Raw genomic sequence first — 10,948 nt, 5'->3', positions numbered from 1 at the left:
ACCCGCACCCCTCCGTGTGAAAACACTCAGCTACTCCGGGATCTCGACGGACGCCTCTCGCCCTGCCCACCCTACCGGACTTCCATTCGAGTACAAAAAGCGATACAAAATGAGCGAGTTTTAATCTGCATCTCTCTCCGGCTTTCTGAGATTTCGTGTGGCACGTGTGCCAGTTCATTTTCCGTCGATCATTTCGACATTAAAACGCCATCCGACGCGTTATGTCCTACATATTGTCCAAAGAGACTCACTGACTGGAGAGAAAGCGCGTTTCCAGTGCTTGAACGTGGAAAAGCACTGCAATGCTTTTCGCAACAACGACAACAACAAAAAGGGAAGACAAAAATGTTGCTAAAGCAAGAAGTTAATAGTCAAGCGAATAAAAAAGGGGAAAGGTAACGATCCAATTCGTTTGGCTTTGTTCAGTGCAGTTTAAAACGTCTAAAAGGAACCGCCAACAACGGAAGCGAAGTAGAACCAATACAAGTTTATTCTTACGCCACCGTGCACAAATCGAAATGAAAAAAAATAAAACGGGTGCAATTTCTTGGGGCAAACAAAAATATTTTCAGTTGAAGAGATTGGAAAGACAGCTTTGAGCTGAACATTGCTGAACACAAGGTTGGTAACTAGGAGCTGGACAAAAAACAAATGCTCCAAATGTTGCCTAGCGCTGCTAATTTAATGTTAGCAGCCGCTGTGCTACGTTTTACCTAGATTTTCACTTCAGTTTTCCTTTTAAACCTTCCTCTTCGGATATTCGGTTGCCACAGTTTCCGGACCGGACCGGAACGACGCAGGAGTCCACTCGAATGGCTCACGAACCTGCTGAAAAAGAGCTGCCAGACACATGGGAGTTTGAGCATTTCATTTCGACTACCGGGGACATTCAGCTACGCCATAAAACAGCGGCCTTGTAGGTTTTCGTAACGAAAAAAATAATATGGTTCTATCAATTTAATTATAAAAAAATGGAGTACTAAACAGTATATAGCCTTTATAAGCTGTTTAGAATACAAAATCAAATGAAATTAAGTGTATTTCTTTCTTAGATAGGATTCACGGAGCTGGTGTCCATGCACATGGAAGTCAGTTATTTCTCCAGCTGTGAAAGGAAGAGGTTCACTACTCGCACGTGCTGCACAGGACGAGCCAGAAGTGAATGTACCTCAATGCAGGGTCAGCCACTCCAGCAAGGGGAAGACCTTTGTCAGACAGTTTTTAAAGCTTACAGCCTGACTTTAAAAACAACAGCATTATTCTACAGGAAGAGCAATTAAATGTGATTGAGGTTTAATAAGGACAGGACACGCAGTCTAGGTCTGTGCATTTGAATATCTACTATAATAGCAGCAGCAGCAGCAGCAGCATCTTCAGTAAATAAAGGTAAATAAAGTAAAATGACGTCTTTTAAATTAATTCATGTAAAAGGGGCCTAAAAAGAGCCCCCCACCACCACCCTTCAGCTATCTCAGACACACCAAGATCTTGTATCTGCAGGTCAGTATGAACTGACGTGTTGTTTTCGCCAATCTATAGAAATGTAATAAGTCAAATGGCCTTGGTCATAATGGGTTCTGAGTTTCCAGACAAAGAGCAGTTTTAAGGAAGGAGTATGCATCTCGACCTGGTGGAAATATCCGAGCGACCATTATAAGTAGCATAAATGAAAATGAAAACATTAATTATGGTGTAACATACCACCAGCAATGTACACTGTCCATGAAGTCAACAGCTAAAAAGCTACACACTGTGAGTGGGTAAATAAAGAATAATCAAGTATTCTGTTAGAAACCTAAATCAGTCATCTGTTAAGATTTTAAAACCGATTAATGTCCTGAGCATGTCAGGGAGCAACGTCTAACCAAATCTTACACAACTCAAAAGACATTTTTCATCAGCATATAAATCAGTAAAATACTAGTGTTCCATTTTTATAATGTCACAGTTTAATGTAAACATCAAATAATATATCAATTTTTTATTTTCTAGGAAAAAAAACTAAAATGCTGCACAAATCTATATACCATCTGAGAATGAAAAAAAGGCCAGGTTACATTTATACATGCATAGAGGGAAAAGTACAAATTTCACAAATATTGTAGATCACTGAAACTACAAAGCACCCATAATCTTCATGTTCCAGGCTTAATTTTAAAACCTACGCAAAAACGTAACCTCACAGCTTTCATTTCTGAAAAACAGAGTGACTTTGAAATAAAAAAAGCGCGATTCACTTGATTGGTGTTTAATAAATCTGTTTTTCCTTGACTGGTTTGTTCCTGCACAAACAAAGCTTAGTGGGATTTCCAGAACCAAAAAAAAATAATCTTTAAAAAGTTCTTCCTTTCCTGAAAGATTCCTGCAGTGTGAATAAACCCTTCTATTTCAACGGTTAAAAGGGCATCATTTCGTTTAAACAGCGACTACAAAAGTGAGGCTTTGCACCCGTGCCTTCTCCCACGCCCTACGTCCTGGTTAAAAAGAAACACCTACAAAATGTTCAGTATTTACAGATATGTAGCAAGGGTGCACTCGCTGGTCAACACAGCCCAGATGAGAACCAGAACACGGCTCACAAGAAACCACTAGAGCAGTGGCAAACTTCGGAAAGACAGCGGGTTCTCCCAGGTACTGAGTGTTGCTTCAGGGTGCCTGGAATACAGCGAGCTTAGCTGTGTCGCCTTTCGGCTGCTTGCCAAAGCATGAACTGACCAGAAGACACAAAATCTTTCAAATGCAGACTGGATGGCACCGGTGGGATCATTCCACTAGCTTCACGGCTATGCAAATCAGTTGTTTAAGGTCGAAAGGTTGCAGATTAGATATAAAATACTTTAATGGAAAACGAAAATTCATAGCAGAAACAAGCCAGCGCCACATACCTATATAACTTCAAATCGGTGCATTCCGAACGCAAAGCCTTCCCATCATTTAAGGCTCTGCAAGCAAGACTCATGTCGGATAAAAGCCAGACACTCTCCTGTTTCTAACAATCACAATCGTGGTGTTGTTAAACTGCAGAACAGGCAAAACCAAATGAGACTCGACTTCAGCAAGGCCATCTCTCTGCAGAGTAGCAGCTTTCAGTAGTCGATGCATCTCTCAGACTTTGTCTTACCATGCAACTGTGGTTTAACTTAAAAGTTTAAATAAAGCTGGGCCGTTTTCAGTATGACTACAATAAGGATGAATCAAAAAATACTTCTTCTCTAGGCAAACATCTTATTTATATATTTATATACTGTACATACAGAATTATCAGAGTGCCACAGAAGATGGGTTTTCTTGAAACATTTACAAAAACAGCAAAGCCTTAAAAAAAAAAAACGTTTCTTTTTGCTTAGCACAACTGTCATTTCTGTTTTCTGTTGAACGGAGTAGATGTGGTGAAATACTGAAACCTGGTTTGTGCCGAGTAGCTAGAAACACCACAAACAGCAAGATGAATAAAATCCATGCGAGGGGAAAGAGTATGGAAATGTGTTCTACTGCGTGGTAATGTCATGATTATCAAAAGAAGAATGTAAAGACTTGCAAAGTGTTAAAAAATATTAAAAGTGCAACACTGACAGGACCTACATTTTATTAATCCAAACAAAATAAAATGCAACTTGAGAATTCAACTGATAGGGTACTGAGAAACTAGCAAGTACACCTTACAAAACATTACACAAACACATACGATTCCATACCTATTCATTTTAGACTGGTATTTAATTGATTGGACCAAACTAAACGGAGGTACTATTTGTTGGAGTGGATCAAAGCCCAAGAGACAGAGGGAGAAGGAAGTCTTCCAAGCTCTAGGCTAGGGGGCATCTCCAGTCCAGCGCTCCTGACTTGGTGTACAGGAGGTTCTGCATCTCTTGAAATCAGTGGCAGCGCCCTGCTGAACTGAAGAGATGAAGGTTTAACTGCGACGGGATTATCCCTACTTTCTGCTGCCGATGACTAGCAGGCGCGTGGGGAAAACCTGCTGGATTCCTGACCCGAGATCTGGAGCTGGGATCCGAGCAGGGTGTCCCTGCTGGCATTGCGGATCCGTGCCCTGGGCACGCCCCCCACACTTGGGACTGCTGGGAGCTTCCAGCCTGGCCACCGCGATTCAGGAGCTTGGGGGAGGGTTTTCCGAAGACGTCCTTGCCGACCGCAAGGAAGACATTTATAAGGACTAACCAGAAGTTAAGGAGCAGGGCAACAGTATAAGACCACACGAAGTACAGCACAATTCTGTCTCTGTCGACAAAAAATCAAACTGTGCATTATTGTACAACTCTGCCAGGTCACTAAAACACCCTGAAAGCATTTCCAATTAGAACAGATATCAGTTGCAACTATCCGAGCACTACCAGGTGTATCATACAAAGTGTAAAAAAAAGGGGGCTCCAGGCAGATGCTGTAGTCTAATACACTGGCAAGAGACCTGCCTTCCAATTCAACTGCCCATCTATTTAGCAACAGAGGAACATACCCTGCACGACAACCTGAACAAAAACAAGAGGAACAGTAGAGAACTTTGGTCTGGATTTACAGAACACTGAGTCACTTAAATCTCTGATCTGTTAAACATATTGAAAAAATCAGTAACCCTAAAGTCTGGAATTTTCAAAAGGGGCCTGCTGTACCTCATTATCCTATGTCGGGGACCCCAGCATGTTTGTTTCTAAAACAATGCCTGGGTGACCAGATGGATTCCTCAACCCCCTTCCTCTCCACTGGTGCCCTAAGAGCTAGCTGTCCTAATGAAGGAGTGCTAGCACTTAAAAGGTGAGTTTCAATATACACGAGCTTCCTCAATGTTCCTCGAAGACCCCTGAGCACAAAGGGTGACAGAAAATGTGAGCAGGGTCTAACACACACACACACACCGAAAGAGAGGAAGACTAGCAAGCCCTGTCCAACGTCCACAGCTGATTCGACCCTTGTGATCTGACACAGGTGGACAAGTGCTGCTGTTGTGCATGAATCCTACAGTATATTGGTGGGAAATAGGTGGGGGAGTTAGACTGATTTCTGGTAGGTTTTGGAGTTGCTGGTGGTTGAGGTGACAAGTCTAATCTGGTTACATCGTGGAAAAGGCTAAAACAATGGCAAGGCTAACACAAAAACGTGGTAAAGCACAATGCAAACTACGGTAAACCAAGAGAGAGCACAGCAAACGCATGGAGAATGAAAGGCAAAATCACAGAAATGCAGAGCATAATTATGCAGACAAATGAGTCATGAGCAAAGGGGCTATTTTTGGTTGTCAAACGCAGCTCGCCATCTCATCTCGCTCTAGTCAGTGGGACCCCGAGCCCCCGAGAGAGCAGGAGCTGCCTTGAGCCACACACGACAGACTACTGAGGGAGGGACGATGGAGGTTATTTGCTAGATGTCAAATTGCATGATAAAACCAAAACACTAGGCAATTACAGTTACTTTAAGACCAATTAAGGACACAGGAGCGGATTTTAAAACGAAAAAAAAACGACACCTACGAACAGGTGCCCATCCATGAAGTGATTACAGCTTTGAGTTCGGCCTAGGGAGCCAACCGTGGAGTTGACAACAGTCTTAAACGCCACTGCAATAAGCTGGAAACCTTCATCTCTTACTTTCAAAATAAGAAAATTAAACTTGAATTCTTGCAAGAAAGACACCTTTGATGTATGTCAATCAACATGAGCAGTACACCTCCAAAACAGTTTCTCTTCTGTTATTTTGGCTTAACAATATATTTGATTTTCCATGTTGTCTTTTCAAGTCTTTGTTTTCAAATGGTTTATTATCATTTAAGTGAAGACTTTCTTAAATACACTGGAGATTCATCTGTTACAGAAACTCAGCAATGTGTCGTAATGTCAGCGCTAACATGGTACAGGAAATTAAGCATGTGGCATACATTTCACTCCTTTATATGTACAGGTTAGAGAAAAAATTAAGCTACTTCTATACAACTTTTGTGTTTTTGTTTTATTCGGTTAACCACTTGGCTGCCCCCACAATAAAACACAACCTCAACAATAAATGAACTTAACGTTTATCTTTAAAAAAACACGAGCCCAGAAAAATCACTTCCATGATCTCACCTCGAGGGCTGAGTGCAGAGAAAAAGCACAAAGTCAAAGAAAAAGATTGTCCGGCAGCCAAGTGGTCAACCAGTTCTTGTGTGTTTTTGCTTTTTTTATATAGTTTTTTAATATATCATTTTTAATTCACAGATATGTCAAACAGTAAAGGAATTGACAAGACTAATGCAAGTAAAAAATTAAAACGCAAAAATTCTATCTATAAAAACAACTTAAAAAAGCACTTATTGAAAAGTTTTTTTTCGTATTTCCGTTTTTTTCTCTCTCTCATTTTGTGTGTTAATTAATTTGTTACACTTATTTAAAGTAAGAGTAGTATCCGTTGCTACTTGTTGAACTGCCTATGCTGAGCTCCTGTAACAGCGTTAGGGGGTCACTGTTCTTTTTGCCCTGCTCGGGCACAGTTCGGGGCTTGGGGGGCGCCCTCAGAGCACTGGCATACGACATGGTGGGAGGCTTGCTCATGCCAGGGGTCTGGGGACCCCCCCCGCCTGGGTCAGGGGCCGGCTGCTTCTTGGGCAGGAGCGGGGGGAACTGTCCCAGGTGCTGGAGGGAGCTGAAGTTGAAGGAGCCGGCCAGCTGCGCCGCGCCCTCCGGCTTCACGTGCTCCTCCGCCGAACGCACCGCCTTCGAGGACGCTGCTGTGCGGAGACAAGACGGAGAGAGAGAGAGACGAGGTTACTTCACAGCCTGGGCAGGGAAACGAGAACGCCTGTCCCTCCAAGTGCCTTCTCCCATCCCGTCTGTTGTGAATAACCAGCAGCCGACTGCCCTCGTCATGATCACTTTCATCAAAGCCTTCGCCTCCCTCTCCTCCTGTCTCGAGGAGTCAGCTCTTTAAAACGGTTTTGAAAGACAAGTCACACATTTACATCTACAGATTAAAACAAGAAACTCAGATCCATCTGCATGGATGAGTTAACAGCTAAACCTCTGGAGACCAGGCCTTGGAACGAAGAGCTTTAATAATAAGCAACGCACAACCACTACAGTAAGGGGGTGAAAAACAAGCACCCTGCTGTCAAGCGGCCTGGGAAGTCCCGGTTCTTTTTCTACACTCGGCATCTCTCCATCATCAAGAAGGACAGCACCGCGGCTCGCCTGCTACCTAGTCAGCTGACCTGGGTCCCGATCTCTTAGCAGAATGAATAAAACCGCCCAAGCTTGGAAAACTGCTCAGCCCCATCGGCTACTGACCCACACGATCAATTTTGCAATATTATTACACATGTAATATATAAACACCTCCTGCCACAACGGCCACGGTTTGCTCAAAAGAAAACGGTAGACGACAAAGAAAACGTTCCAAAATTATCATCACGGAACACTCTGACAGTTACAGTAGGTCGCTGGCTTCCCTCACAAACAGCTAGAAGAGGCCCTGAAACGTTCACTGACTGCTCAGAAATGCAAACTCGGAGCCCAGGAAATCCTGTGCTGTAGATCCTACCCATGAGGTCCCTGTGGGAGACGACGCCGTTGGCTCCATTGCATGGAATGTTCTGGAATGGGAGAGCGGGGCTGCTGCCTGCCCACAGCTCTGCAGACGGGTAGCCATACGAGAGATGGTTGTGGGGGTCCTGGATCTCCTTGCAGTGTGCGAGGCTGCCCTGGGGTGTGCCCGAATCGTCGGGGAACGGCTGCACAGAGCTGGAGGAGATCCGCCTTTGGTACAGTGGCCTGCCTGGTCCCCGGGGCTCATACTGAAACACAAAAAGGCAAAACCGCATGCCGGCGATTTAGAAAGGACTAGAAACGGCGACTGAGTGAGCTACGAAACCACTGTGGAGGCTTCATCAGGTAACGGAAAACCGTTTCGTGTCTGGCTTTGCAGACAAGCTCCTGCTGTCCAATCAGTGTGCTCTCGCCCCACGGCCAGGATGTGCATGACCTACGAGAGAAAGCAGCACTCGACAGCCCAAACGGGCAATGCTGCATCCTCCCAAGTGTGCCTGCTGCGCACTCTGAGATGAATGAGAAGAACACCTAGGCTGGCCACACACAGTATGTGGGTCCAATTGCATTAAGAAAAGGCATGTTTAATGTTCGAGTTTTGGCAATTAAAGCTGCACGCTCTGCAAAGGGGAAATCGATGCTCGCGGTGAGATCACTGCTGTTCTGTATTCATGCCCACAAGACGCTGGATAGCAGCTCCCCCACAACAACTGCCATGCCTTCGGGAGATCATCAACATTGGACTGGAAATCCTTCAAGGTGTCTTAATTACTGAGAAGGGCTATGAGGAAACAGTCAGTGCCTCTAGAGAACCCCTCCAGGGCACTGTCGTGGATTTCACAGCTATAAAAGACGAGTATACCACTGGAGATTTTCATAATCCCTTCCTATTACAGGGACACGAAAGAACAATCTGCATTTCCCAGACAAGGGTATTAAAATGAAGAGTTCAGAATATGCTAGCGTGCAGCAATCTTTTTTGCTGCTTCTTCAGTAATTCAACTCAAAAAACTTAAGACGGAAATTAAAGGGAACATTTTTACAGAGCTTTGTGTCTCACCAGTCTTCTACCAGAAGGCAATACAGATATCACCCAAAATGTCCTTCTTTGTAAACCTGATGACCAGAATTTGCACAATTTGGCCACTTTAAGGCCACTATAATTCCACCATCTTCAAGCTACAAAAAAGTGTTTATTTCACCACAAGCCAACACAAAATCAGACAAATGCACAGTAAAAACACAGAGAGCATCCCTACAGAAAACGTTCATGGATCAATTTTCCCATCTTCCTGCACTGCACTTCCAAGTGTTGTCTTGAGCCAGTGACTCATGGCGAAAGGAAGATGTTCACAAATTGCAAAGCGCTGTCTGAAAAGATTTTACAATTCAGTGTTATCTGAATAACATTCTGGGATTATCCCTTCGAGTTACTGCATAGCTAAATAAGGAGAGCAGTATCAGGTATCTCTTCTGGAGAACCTTAGAATTACTCTGAACATAAATCAGAACACACTTTTTTGGGATAGTTTAGTAACAGGAAGCGATAAGGAACGGACCAAAAAAAAAAGGGAAAAGGTACAAAACGGCTCCCCATCAGCTCAGACGGAAATGCAAAGCACTGGGAGGGTAGACCAAATAGAAACAAATTAAGAGTGAAATTTAGGGCCGAACAGAGCAAGTTCTTGCCTTGTTTCTACAGCTGGGTGGAAGAGTTTTTTTCAATTTTCCCATCTTCCTGCACTGCACTTCCAAGTGTTGTCTTGAGCCAGTGACTCATGGCGAAAGGAAGATGTTCACAAATTGCAAAGCGCTGTCTGAAAAGATTTTACAATTCAGTGTTATCAGCTCCTGCATTTGCAGCAGATAACAGTTCTGCTTTAGAGGGATTTGAAGCTCATGTATTATTAATTTAGTCCCACTGAGCTGCTAACTAACAATTTATCCTTTCTGAGCACCACAGCAGGCTGAGAGAAGCCTGAACAATGTTTGTAACGTGCACAGCTGTTCTTTACCTGTGAGTGACATCTGAAATGGGCACCAGGGTAATGAAACAGACTTGTACAGGTAGAAAACTGGCCAAAGAAAGAACAAAATTATGATGATTCTTCTCTGAAGGTCTAGATCTGCATCTCTACAGAAACAAAACAGGCTCTCTGATATTTACACACTGAAGAGTTACTGTTGTCACGGTCTTAAGTTTACATCTCTATCAACTGTACAGACCTAAAGGGTTATCTTCAATGTTATTTTAATATACTGTATATGCTCCAGTTTGGAATCAACAATTTCATACGATATTTACTTCATGGCTATAAATACTGAACAGCTTAGGAGAAAACCACACCCACATGTAGAGAGAGACATTAGCCATTTGGCAGGAGTTCCTGTTAACTAGAGAAGGAAGTCCCAGGAAGTCGGATATGTGCTACATCTGCATAAATGTGAGGTCCAACATGTCTCACAATATTACTCTAAGACAGGCTGGTTATTGGTACCAATCTGTCTACAAATCCAACTTATAGCTGGAACAAAAAGTTAAAATTTGCTCATGCTCATGCGGGAATTTCCCCAACAGCATCGACCTGAGCAACTTCATCCTGAGTAAATGACGTGTGACTCAATGCCCTTCCCGAACGGACTGCACGAGAATGGATCTGCAGCACAGCCCACAGAGGGCTGGGCAAGGAGATTCTTCACATTCTGCCCAGCCCAAGACATCCGACTTCTGCCCTCCGCAAGAAGGAACAGCCGCATGGCCGACAGCTGCGAAGACTGGGCGTCACACCCAGGGAAACATTCTGGGATTATCCCTTCGAGTTACTGCATAGCTAAATAAGGAGAGCAGTATCAGGTATCTCTTCTGGAGAACCTTAGAATTACTCTGAACATAAATCAGAACACACTTTTTTGGGATAGTTTAGTAACAGGAAGCGATAAGGAACGGACCAAAAAAAAAAGGGAAAAGGTACAAAACGGCTCCCCATCAGCTCAGACGGAAATGCAAAGCACTGGGAGGGTAGACCAAATAGAAACAAATTAAGAGTGAAATTTAGGGCCGAACAGAGCAAGTTCTTGCCTTGTTTCTACAGCTGGGTGGAAGAGTTTTTGCGTATTCATAACACACACAACTGCCGAATTCTGCCGCATAGCTGTCAGTTACTCATGACATTTAAATCGCCACCTCTCCAGGGTTCATTTTCCCCCTTTCTACCAAACTGTTACATTCACACAGCTTCACACTTTACACGTCTCCCTTCCCTTGTCAAAACAGTCCGCGGAGCACCGCTCGGATCACCAGGACACCTCAGGGACCTGTGCCCTCCGCACTCCTCCACGCTGCCTTCTCAGGTGTCTCAAAGCCCCCCAGAAAAAACACCTAACACTAACACACTGTTATCACCGTTCAAGACAACAGA

The 10,948-nt window shown here is 43.8% G+C and overlaps 1 protein-coding gene across 1 annotated transcript in view; it reads right to left on the bottom strand.

Annotated features, from left to right (window-relative positions):
- Nucleotides 1–5,749: 5,749 nt before the first annotated feature.
- helz (helicase with zinc finger) overlaps nt 5,750–10,948 on the bottom strand; it is a 71,239-nt gene continuing 66,040 nt past the window's right edge. The window contains exons 30-31 of the mRNA XM_069194635.1: nt 7,525–7,777; nt 5,750–6,712 (exon numbers count right to left, since the gene is read on the bottom strand). Coding sequence (XP_069050736.1) covers nt 6,372–6,712; nt 7,525–7,777 — 594 coding nt within the window. The 3' untranslated portion in view covers nt 5,750–6,371. The remainder of the gene's footprint in view (nt 6,713–7,524; nt 7,778–10,948) is intronic.

The sequence above is a fragment of the Lepisosteus oculatus genome, chromosome 9, assembly GCF_040954835.1.
Source record: "Lepisosteus oculatus isolate fLepOcu1 chromosome 9, fLepOcu1.hap2, whole genome shotgun sequence".
Lineage (NCBI taxonomy): Eukaryota > Metazoa > Chordata > Actinopteri > Semionotiformes > Lepisosteidae > Lepisosteus > Lepisosteus oculatus.
The sequence above is the reverse complement of the archived record's forward strand: the minus strand, read 5'-3'. Positions and strand labels throughout refer to the sequence as shown.